The following is a 12326-nucleotide window of genomic DNA, read 5'->3' on the forward strand; positions in this document are numbered from 1 at the left end:
CCTAGAAGTGGAGATGTTGGATGAAGGAAATGTAAAATGTACAAGGGTTATGGTTTCTCCACATAAAACACTTATTTTATGGTTTTTTTAAGTAATATCCATCCTAATGGATATGAAGTGAAAAATGAGATTTTTAAAAATTATGCTGTCATACACAATGATCTCCACCAACCTAGACCAATACAAAAATAAGCATGTAATTAGAGAACAAGTGACAGGCCTAGACACACAATTACATGCAACACAGCACATATAAGGCAAAGTTATAAAACTGGAATCAAAGGACCTAGACTTGAGTAGCAGCTGCCCTAATTAGTATGAACTTAGAAATTTTCTTAACTCCTCTAAGTTTCATCTACCTTATCTGGAAAATGAAAATGACAGTAGTATGTTCTTTGCAGGTATGTAAAAAGATTATGTCATAGGTAAAAACACTTAGAAAACTACATAAAACAAGGATATTAGCTATGATACGCAACAGCATATTAATTTTTTTAATTTTAATATTTTTTATTTTTTTGAAATGGAGTCTCACTGTGTCACCCAGGCTGGAGTACAGGGGCCTGATCTTGGCTCACTGCAACCTCTGCTGCCCAGGTACAAGCCATTCTCCTGCCTCAGCCTCCCAAGTAGCTGGGATTATAGACGAATGCCACCACACCCAGCTGATTTTTGTATTTCAGTGGAGACCGGGTTTCGCCATGTTGGCCAGACTGGTCTTGAACTCCTGACCTCAGGTGATCCACCCGCCTTGGCCTCCCAAAGTGCTGGGATTATAGGCATGAGCCACCTTGCCCAAACTATTTAAATTTTTATTTTTTGAGATGGGGGTCTCACTCTGTCACCTAGGCTGCAGTGCAATGGCGTGATCATGGATCCCTGCAGCCTTGATCTCCTGGGCTCAAATGATCCTCCCACCTTAGCCTCCCAAGTAGCTGGACTATAGTCATGCACCACACCACACCTGACTAATTTTTGTTGTTGTTGCCTAGGTTAGTCTGCAATTCCTGGCCTCCTAAAGTGATGGGAGTATAGGCATGATAATTTTCAACATATGCATATCAAGAATTTTAACAATTGGGCTGCATATTATTTTGTGCGTATAATTTGTTGTGCTATTGATCCTCATGGATGTATGGATGCTCCATAGGAGTATCTTTCTTTTTTCTTTCTTTTTATTTTAGATAAAGTCTCATTCTGTTGCCCAGGCTGGAGTGTAGAGGTGTCATTTCAGCTCAACGCAACCTCTGCCTCCTGGGTTCAAGACATTATCCTGAGTAGCTGGGACTACAGGCACGTGCCACCACACTCAGCTAATTTTTGTATTTTAGGTAGAGATGGGGTTTCACCATGTTGGCCAGGTTGGTCTTGAACTCCTGACTTCAAGTGATCCACCTGCCTTGGCCTCCCAAAATGTTGGGAGTACAGGGGTGAGCCACCACGCCTGGCCTTTTATTTTATTTTATTTTTTGAGACAGAGTCTCACTCTGTCACCCAGGCTGGAGTGCAGTGGCATAATCTCAGCTCACTGCAAACTCTACCTGCCAGGTTCAAGCGATTCTCCTGCCTCAGCCTCTTAAGTAGCTGGAACCAGCACTGCGCAGCACCACGCCTGGCTAGTTATTATATTCTTTAATAGAGACAAGATTTTGCCATGTTGCCCAGGGTGGTCTTGAATTCCTGAGCTCAGGCAATCCATCCACCTTGGCCTCCCAAAGTGCTGAATGAGTCACTGTGCCCAGCCAGAAGTATCTCTCTTAACATAAAATCTTATTTAAAAAACTTTTATTTTCCTTTCTTGACATTACAAACCCCCCCAAAATTTCATATTCACAACAACCCTAAGAAGTAGTTGTTATGCTATTTTTATAAATGAAGAAAATGAGGCTAGAAAAGTGAAGTGAGTAAATGAAGTTCAAAAGCAAAGTCAATGGTGTGCACCTGCAGTCCCAGCCCATGAGGATGAGGCAGGACGACTACTTGAGCCCAGGAGTTTGAGGCAAGCCTCGGTAACAGAGAGACACCCCTGATCTCTTAAAAAAAAAAAAAAAAAGAAAGAAAAGAAAAAGAAAGGAATAGAAAACTCAAGGATATGAATCCAGCCCTTTCTGACTCTAGCCCATGGTCTTTGTACCATGAAATCGGGCCAAAGAAGACGTAGAGGGGAAATAGAAAACAATATTTGGTTGAAACTGATTGGTAGAAACCTAAACAGTGAAAAGTCAAAAAAAAAAAAAAGGGGGGGGGGGAGAGGGGGTTGCAGTAGTAATTATTTAATTATTAGACTTTTAGACATGAGTCCAAGGTCATGGTTAACAAGACTGCAACCCATAAAATAGTTTCTACAATGTAGTTAACCCACCAGCAAATGAACTTACATATTGAACCCTTATCAAAAATTAAGATAACCCAGAACAGAGCCAAGTCATACCAACCTGTTTTCTGTAAAACCTGTTTTCCTTCAACATTGGATCCCAAGATTCCAACTGTGTCTACAGCTACACCAATCATAGTGGGGTCCTGACTTTCTATCATTTCAAAGACTTTTTCCATAAAGACAGGATAACGTTCACAGGTCTGCTGAGGACTATCCATGACAGCCAGGTTTCCAAAAAACTTCACGAATCCTAAAGAGATTTACAAAAATATATTTTAATAGGGGAGCAAGACAGCATAAATTGTGGGCCCTATGACTTCATAGGAACAGAAATGAACTGCAGGCCAGAAAGTGGAGAAAGGTTAGAGTAGTGTGATGCCTGGAGATCAGAGAGACCATTAGCAGATTCTGAAGGACCTGTGATGTGTGATCCTGAGAGAGTCAATGGAGCTGGGAATAGCTATTGAAGTACCGTCACATGCAAGAGGGAGAACAAAGAACAAGGATCAGTAGATACAAATTACAGGAAGGCAAGTTTAGAGTCACTACCAGGAAGAATTTTTTAAATGGGTATGTTCATTAATAAAATAAGCTAGGCTACCCAAGGAAGACATACATATCCAATTTCTAAGTGTTCAAGAACAACTAATCAACCATGTCCCAGAATAAAATGGCAAATGGCAAGAGTAGATCCTACCATACATATGGATTCCCACTCAGAGACATGATTAATCTGTGAAACATACTGTAAATGTCATTACTAGTATTTTCATTTATGTTTTCGTTGATCTTCAAAAGAAAAATATCCTAAATAGCATAGTTCTAAATAGCACTGATGTTTCCAGAAAACCAAAGTCAACACTACACAGCTCCCAGAGCAATGGATTCCCCCTCATTAAGAGGCTATAAGTATCTTCTTTTTTAAAAAGTTAACTTTTGCTGGGCGCGGTGGCTCAAGCCTGTAATCCCAGGACTTTGGGAGGCCAAGGCGGGTGGATCACGAGGTCAAGAGATGGAGACCATCCTGGTCAACATGGTGAAACTCCGTCTCTACTAAAAATACAAAAAATAAGCTGGGCATGGTGTCACGTGCCTGTAATCCCAGCTACTCAGGAGGCTGAGGCAGGAGAATTGCCTGAACCCAGGAAGCGGGAAAAAAAAAAAAAAAGTTAACTTTTAACTTTTGAGACGGAGTTTCGCTCTTGTTACCCAGGCTGGAGTGCAGTGGCGTGATCTTGGCTCACCGCAACCTCCGCCTCCTGGGTTCAGGCAATTCTCCTGCCTCAGCCTCCTGAGTAGCTGGGATTACAGGCACGCGCCACCACACCCAGCTAATAAAAAGTCATATATCTTTATCGTGAACAATGTATTCTGAAATATGTATATTTTTAAAACTGATTTTTCTGCTTTCATGAAAAATGTCATTAAATTTGGTAATTTTGGTAGGGAATGCACTGAATCTATAGTGCTTTGGGTAGCACGGACATTTTAATAATATTAATTCTTTCAATCTATGAATATAGGATAACTTTCATTTATTTGCATCTTCTTCAATTTCTTTCATCAGTTTTATTTATTTATTGCATTTTAGGTTTTGGGGTACATGTGAAGAACATGTAAGATTGTTGCATAAGTACACACATGGCAGTGTGGTTTGCTGCCTTCCTCCCCATCACCTATATCTGGCATTTCTCCCCATGTTATTCCTCCCCAACTCCCCACCCACTGCTGTCCCTTTCCTATTTCCCCTCTACTGATCCCAGTGTGTGATGCTCCCGTCCCTGTGTCCCCGTGTTCTCATCAGTTTTTATAGTTCTCAGTGGATAGATCTTTCACCTCTTTAAATTTATTCATAAATATTTAATTTTTTTGAATGCTATTGTAAATGGGAATGTATCTTTGATTACTGTTTCAGAGTTCACTGTTAGAGTATAGAAATGCTGATTTTTATGCACTGATTTTGTATCTTGTAGCTTTATTGATGTTATATTCATTCAACAGCTTTTTGTGAAATCTTTATTACATATATTAATATAAAATTATGTCAGACATTTTTACTTCTCTCTCTCTCTCTTCCCGAGCTCAGCTCACTGCACCCTCCATTTCCTGGGTTCCTGGGATTCTCCTGCCTCAGCCTACTGAGTAGCTAGGATTATAGGCACACACCACCACTTCGGACTACTTTTTGTACTTCTAGTAGAGACAGGGTTTCACCATGTTGGCCAGGATGGTCTCAAAATCCACTCTGTTGCCCAGGTTCAAGCCATTCTCCTGCCTCAGGCTCCCAAGTAGCTGGGATTACAGGCACCTGCCACCACACCAGCTAATTTTTGTATTTTTAGTAGAGACAGGTTTTTGCCATATTGGCCAGGCCGATCTCCAACTCCTGACCTTGTGATCCACCCACCTTGGCCTCCCAAAGTGCTGGGATTACTAGTGTGAGCCACCACACCTGGCGTAAGCCAGGATGGTCTTGATCTCCTGACCTCGTGATCCACCCACCTCAGCCTACCACAAATAAAACATGCACCATCATTTCCATAGGTATCCGCATTTCTTACCTGGCAAATAGAAGCTAGAGAAAGGGTCTGAATCTGCCCCAACAATTATATTAGAAATTTGGTCAATTACTCCTTCTTGAGCAAGGTACTGTCGTCCATGATGAGTATATGCCAGTGACGTCACCATTTCTATACAGGTGGCTCTAAAATGTCAGAAGGACAAAAACAAGGAGAGTTTGTACATGATTTGCATAGTTTATAAACTGCTTTCATATACATTATCTTATTTAATTCTTCCCACCACATTTGAAAGGTCAACAGTCTTGGCTCCTCTTTTTAGATGAGGCACTAAGGCCTAGAAAGTTGCCGTGACTTATCTGGAATCACATTGTTATTATAGGCAGAGTTTTGATTTAAATCTTGACCTTCTGATTTGAAGTCCACTATTGTTTCCACTATAACCTAGCTGCTTCCTAAAATATTTTTTAAAAATTTTATTCTGAAGTATCAAACATACACAAAAGTAATGAGAATAATACAATAAGCCCCTATATACCTATAACCTGATTTTAGGGTTATGAAGATTTTGCTTTACTTATTTCATTTTTTCCCAATTTTCTGTTGAACTATTTTAAAGCAAATCCTAGTCACCCTGCCATTTATCCCTGCATACTTCAGTATGCATCTCTACAGAACACAAATGTTTCCTCACACAGTTATAATGCCATTGCCACATATTAAGAAATTAATAATGTCTTTGGTATTATCTCATATCTAACCATGATCAAAGAAAATAACTAAAAGATTTATTTTTACAGTTTATAGTTGATCCTAAAGTGTTTTGACTAACCATTTACAGGTTTTTTTTTTTCTGTTTAATGAAATTTGATACAATGCTAACAAATAATTAACAAAAATAATTGTCTCATAGGTTGAGACACTCAAATGCACTGAAGCAATGTAACTAGTGGCTGATTTACTCATATAGGTTTAACAAATTCAGCCATGTTTAAAGAACACAGGATGATCAAAAAATCATTTAAGGTAAGAAAAATCAAAACTTACATATGCAAAGATAACTATAATGCTATCATAACAGCAAAATACTTGAAACAAATCAACTGTTTAATAATGAGTAGGTATTAGTAAACTGTGGAATATCAACAAAGAACATTTGGAAGACATTAAAAAGGATTTAGGGAGTAGAGGGAATAGGGGCTGGAAGAGACTGGAATTAACATTTCTTGGAGAACCTAATGTCAGCCATTGTACTGCTTCTTATGGTCAATTAGCTTAATACTTACAGTATCTTTTTTACAGAGTTATTGTTCTATCTGAGAGATGAGAAAACTGACTGAGGTGTAGAAAGCTTACAATAATCTGTCCAAGGCCAAACAGCTAATAAATAGTAGAAAGGCATGCAAGCCAAGTCTTCCTTATTTTGAAAAGCCCATATTCTTTTTTTTTTTGAGAGGAAGTCTTGCTCTGTTGCCAGGCTGGAGTGCAGTGGCACGATCTTGGCTCACCACAACCTCCACCTCCTGAGTTCAAACCATTCTCCTGCCTTAGCCTCCCAAGTATCTGGGACTACAGGCGTGTGTCACTGTGCCCGGCTAATTTTTGTATTTTTAGTAGAGGCGGGTTTCACCATGTTAATCAGGCTGGTCTCAAACTCCTGACATCATAATCTGCCCACCTCGGCCTCCCAAAGTACTGGGATTACAGACGTGAGCCACCGTGCCTGGCCTAGCCCATATTCTTTCTATCATGCCATGATACTGCTATTTAACAATGCCAAAAAAATGCATATGATGAAATATTAGTAATACAAAATGGCAGTTACCATGCAATTGCAACTTTTTAAGAGCACACAGACTTAGGGACAGGGAACACAGTCACTTGAAAGTAGCTGAATTGTCATGTGGGACTTTGCCAAGTTCCAGTATGTTGTCACAACGTAACTTGAGCAACTTTCTAAAGGTCCCTCCTGCAGGACACACATCAGTCATGAGATTGCAACCTGGGTGAAGTCTTTAATAAAGAAAATCACAGACATCCCCAGGTTGTTTCCCGGCCCTTCAAAAGAGGACATTTCACTTTAAGAACTCTCAGTCAACATACCTGACTAACACATCTTCACCAGTCAGCTCTCTCAGGAGCTGGGTTACCAATCCACTTGTGGTACAGTAGTTTAAAGATTCTGGTGACACAGAAGAAATCTCTACAATTAGCTGAAATAAAAACAGAAAAAGAAAAAGGTCAAAACAGCCATAGGCCTGATAGATCTCATTTGCAGTTAAACGTAGGACTAAGTACTTTTTATAAATGAGTTTTAAAAAATCCATTATTTGTCTCTACCTCTTTAAGTAGAAAAACTTCAGTGAACACATAAGAAATTACTTTGGCACAGTTTTTTTTTTTTTTGAGACAGAGTCTCGCTCTGTCACCCAAGTTGAAGTACAGTGGCGTGATCTCAGCTCACTGCTACTTCCACCTCCCAGGTTCAAGCAATCCTTGTGCCATAGCCTCCTGAGTAGCTGAGATTACAGGCACGCACTACCTGGCTAATTTATTTTTATATTTTTTAGTTAGCGATGGGGTTTTGCCATGCTCGTCTTGAACTCCTGGCCTGAAGTCACCTGCCTGCCTTGGCCTCCTAAAGTGCCGAGATTACAGGCATGAGCCACCATGCCTGGCCACTGTGGCACAAGAAATGTTCCATTATATCAGGGTGTATCAGCACTTTCCCACACATGCAAACATCAATCAGGGTACAAAAGCCTGAATCAGTTACAACAAATGGATTATAAAACCATTCACTCATTCAGGCATTCTGTCAGTCAGTCATTCTCTTACTCGTTCAACAAGTATATCCTGAGGTCTTACTGGGAGATATAGGAAGACACTGAAGGGTTTTAAGCAGAGAAATGACACAATCAGATTTGGACTTTTAAAAGACCATTCTGACTGCATGTGAAGACAGACTAGGGATGACAAAACTGGATGGGTGGAGTCCAGTTTGGATGCAACTATAGTAGCCCAGGTGAGTGATACCAGTACATTAGTCTAGGGTGGTAGAAACTGTACTAATGAAGAGAAAAGCATGGGTTTAAATAGAATCGACACAATATGATGACCGAATGAACATGTGGCAGGGAAAACAGGCCTCAGAATGAGCCAAGATCTAACATTCAATTAAGTAGACTGTGAGACAGGGCCAGTTTGTTGCTCGTTTTTAATTAGATGGAGATGGGGTGGATAAGGAAGATCAGGAATTTGATTTCTGAATGAATCTGAAGGGCCTAGAATATGTCCAAGTGGCCAAGAGCGAGGAAGCAGTTGAGTATGAACATTTGAGTTCAGAAGAAAGATGTCAGTTGGAACTTTACATTTGAGAGCCATCATCAGAGATGGGAAGTGAAATCATAAGTGAATCACAACTATCTAGGAATGAATATAAAGTACAGTGGAACTGTTTTCATAAGCTCCAACAATTAAAGATTTAATAGAGGATAATGAGCCAGGAAACTGAGAGGGAGAAGGAAAAGCAGCATAGTATGGTATAACATGCAAAGTAAGTGTTCTGAAAAGGGAATTAGACTATAGAGGATTCCATTTCAAATATGTACCCTATTAAGTTTGTGGCCTTGGATCTATTGCTCCATCTATATGAGGTTAATGATAAGAACATACAAAGTTTACTGTAAGAATTAAAGATAATGTATGTGAGTATTTTAGCACAGTGCTCAGTAAGTACAAAGCTGGTACAAATAAGGGCCATTTCTTCTAACTACTACAAATTTTTTCAAGTCTGGTTTTAATATCTTCTCTCTCATAGTACTTATACTGCACTCTAAATATCTATATAAATATATAGATATAAATACGTATACATAAATATGTATACATAATAAATATGTATATATATATAGATATATACATACAGATATATATATAGCGGAGGTTGCAGTGAGCTGAGATCACGCCACTATACTTCAACCTGGGTAACAGAGTGAGACTCTGTCTCAAAATATGTATCTTTCTAAATGTATGTATATGTATTTAGAAAGGGTCTTGCTCTGTTGCCCAGGCTGGAGTACAGTGGCACAACCAAGGCTTGCTCATTGCTGTGTCAACTTTCTGGGCTCAGTTGATCCTCCCACTTCAACCTCCCAGGTAGCTGGGATGACATGAACACAACAGCATGCACAGCTAATTTTTTAATTCTCTGTAAAGATGGGGTCTCGTAATATTATCCAGGCTGTTCTGAAACTCCTGGCCTCAAGGGATCCTCCTGCCTTTGCCTTCCAAAGTGCTGGGCTGTAAGTATTTTTTGTGACTGTCTTTCATACTAGCCTGGAAATGCATTCCTATATTCCCAGCACCTACTATAGGGCCAAGCACAGATTATATACTCAATGAGCCATCTTGCTTCCCAGTGTAAGCCAAATTGCATTCTGCTTTGTAAGCATGAGAAAGTATGCTTTTAGTCTTACCTCATACACCCTGTATCGAACAACGTCATTTGTTTTCATTACACTTTTCAAATCATCCAGCAGATTGCTTTCAAACAAAGCCTCGAGTCCAGCTTGGGTTAGTGATATTCTTGACAGGGATTTGATGGCCTTATAAGGAAAGAAAATATCTCTTATGTCCCCAAAACACAGAAATTATCATCTACTCCATAAGACTGATATGAAAATTAGTGCATGGAATGCACCTTACCTAATGAGCATTCACTATGTTTTAGCTATTATTTATTTATTTATTTTTATTTTTTTTGAGACAGGGTTTTGCTCTTGTTATCCAGGCTGGAGTGCAATGGTGCGATCTCGGCTCACTGCAACCTCCGCCTCCTGGGTTCAGGCAATTCTCCTGCCTCAGCCTCCTGAGTAGCTGGGATTACAGGCACGCACCACCATGCCCAGCTAATTTTTTGTATTTTTAGTAGAGACGGGATTTCACCATGTTGACCAGGATGGTTTCAATCTGTTGGCCTCGTGATCCACCCGCCTCGGCCTCCCAAAGTGATGGGATTACAGGCGTGAGCCACCGTGCCTGGCCTTAGCTATTATTTATAATTGGAAAAGACACATGGTATTCCCCATAGAATTATGATAGATACTGTAGATATGTGTATCCTAGAAAATGAAAGGGGTTTACTGGTATTTACTTGACAACCATTTATTTTATACAATCCATATGAGATTGCAAATTCAATTACACAAATCATCCATTCTAAACCTTTACCTCTCAATTCAGAAGGCCTTTCTTTATCTTTTGGGACACTAATGTCTCTGCACATTTAAGTCAATGATTCTAGTAGACTCACCGCTTTTGCTACAGATAGATTCTCTCCACCAATGCAATAAACAATTTGTTTTAGTAATTCAGCATTGTTTAGAATCTCAGTAACAGCATCAGAATTTTCAACAATTCTTCCAACCTGAAAGAAAAACAATCAGAAACACTCTTCTAAAGTAGGGCAATATATGGTAAACACGCAATCGTCCAGTTTCATTACTGTGCAGTTATTTTAGGAGTTAGCGGTCACAGCTCTATGTCAAGTCAGAAAAAATCAAAATGACCTAAATTCATTCACACACATATGGTATAGTCACATCTGTGAAAGGAAAGAAAAAAGAAAGTAGGTAAAGAGGTAAGATAGCTCAGTGAGTGAAAACAATACAAACCCAGCTCTATTTTTAGCTACATTGACCTTGCCACAAATTATAGCCTCATTTCTTATCCATAAAATGGGAACACAATATTTAATTCTAGCATGGTAACAAAGATTAAATGAGACTGAATAGGCAAAGCCCCTGTTACAGTATCTGGCATATAATGGCCAGTGAATAAACTGATATCATCCCCCACCCCTTTTTCTTTTTTTGATACAGAGTCTCGCTCTGTTGCCCAAGCTGGAGTGCAGAGGTGTGATCTCAGCTCACTACAACCGCCACCTCCTGGGTTCAAGAGATTCTTCCTCCTCAGCTTCCTGAGTATCTGGGATTATAAGCACCTGCCATCATGTCCAGCTAATTTCTGTATTTGTGTAGAGACAGGGTTTCACCATGTTGGTCAGATTGGTCTCGAACTCCTGACCTCAGGTGATCTGCCTGCCTCGGCCTCCCAAAGTGCTGGGATTACAGGCATGAGCCACCATGCCTAGCCCCCTTTTTTGCTGAATAAACACAGAAAAGGAAAACAGTAGTTCAGTATCTACTGAGTAACTGTTTAGCTCCTACCATTTCAACAAGGTAATCCTTAGCATCAGCTCTTCACTCAAATAGTAGGATGCTTTGGTTACCAGGATGATAATTGTTGGTTTAGTGATCTTTACAATAGCATTTGGTTCATCCAGTGTAACACAATCTAACATGGCACAGGGCTATTTGAACACACAGGAATCTTTTTTCTTTAGACTAGGAGCTCCTTGAAGGAAAGTAATAGGTTTTGTTTATCTTGGTAACTCTAACAGCATATGGCACCATGCCTGGCATGTAAAAGGAACTCAGTATCTGATTAATGAATGATTCAGATGATATTTAATGGAACTTCTTTCTTTAGCTTGTATCTCCCAGGTTATAGTTAGCTATGCACATTGGAAAAGGCCACACATTTCCTAGGGGGGAGAAAAGAAGTAGAGGAGAGGAGAAAAGGGGAAGAGAAGAGGGAGGGGGAGTGGGGGAGAGAGAGAGAGAGAAAGAGAGAGAGAGAGAGATACTGTGCTTTCTTCATCTTTCTGTCCCAGTACAGAATCTGGCCCAGAGCAGGTGGTCAATGTCAGTTCCTAGTAAAATTTCATACCTGGGAAAGAGTGAGGATTTTTACAGAATCATCAGGGTGAGTTAGTCCCCTCTGCAGGTCAACCCTGAGGTTCCGGGCCACGTGAACTGGTTCCATAGCTTGGAGCAATCTCTCCAGAATGGATACACACAAAGTAGTCTTTTCCCTGAAGGAGATATCATAGATCTTATTAGTTCACGTCCTGCCAAGTAGGAAGTAACAACCTAATAATATCTGAAGGTTGGGTCAGCATCTCCTCGACACAGACTTCTTTTTAAAACAGCAGCTTTCACTCACCTATTAAACATTTGCCAAGTAACTATTATGCCCATTGCCTGTGCTGAGGGTACAAAGAAGAATAAGATACATTCTCTAGTCTTTTTTTTTTTTCTTGAGACATAGTCTCACTTTTGTCACTCAGGCTGGAATGCAGTGGTGTGATCTCAGCTCACTGCAACCTCTGCCTCCTGGGTTGAAGCAGTTCTCCTGCTTAAGCCGCCTGAGCAGCTGAGCCTGCAGGTGCCTGCCACCACACCCGGCTAATTTTTTGTATTTTTAGTAGGGACGTGGTTTCACTGTGTTAGCCAGGATGGTCTCGAACTCCTGACCTTGTGATCCGCCCACCTTGGCCTCCCAAAGTGTTGGGATTACAGGTGTGA

General features: G+C 40.2%; 1 protein-coding gene across 4 annotated transcripts in view; it reads right to left on the bottom strand.

Annotated features, from left to right (window-relative positions):
- Positions 1-12326, bottom strand: part of PSMD5 (proteasome 26S subunit, non-ATPase 5) — a 36776-nt gene that overhangs the window by 17427 nt on the left and 7023 nt on the right. For all 4 annotated transcript variants that reach the window (XR_013536253.1, XR_013536252.1, XM_078375395.1 and 1 more), the window contains exons 2-7: positions 11689-11833; positions 10211-10324; positions 9375-9503; positions 7000-7109; positions 4939-5081; positions 2436-2627 (exon numbers count right to left, since the gene is read on the bottom strand). Coding sequence is in view for 2 of the 4 variants with exons in the window: in XM_078375395.1 (XP_078231521.1) it covers positions 2436-2627; positions 4939-5081; positions 7000-7109; positions 9375-9503; positions 10211-10324; positions 11689-11833 (833 nt within the window). In the remaining 2 variants the exon portion in view is untranslated. The remainder of the gene's footprint in view (positions 1-2435; positions 2628-4938; positions 5082-6999; positions 7110-9374; positions 9504-10210; positions 10325-11688; positions 11834-12326) is intronic.

This window comes from Callithrix jacchus, chromosome 1 (genome assembly GCF_049354715.1).
Source record: "Callithrix jacchus isolate 240 chromosome 1, calJac240_pri, whole genome shotgun sequence".
Classification (NCBI taxonomy): domain Eukaryota; kingdom Metazoa; phylum Chordata; class Mammalia; order Primates; family Cebidae; genus Callithrix; species Callithrix jacchus.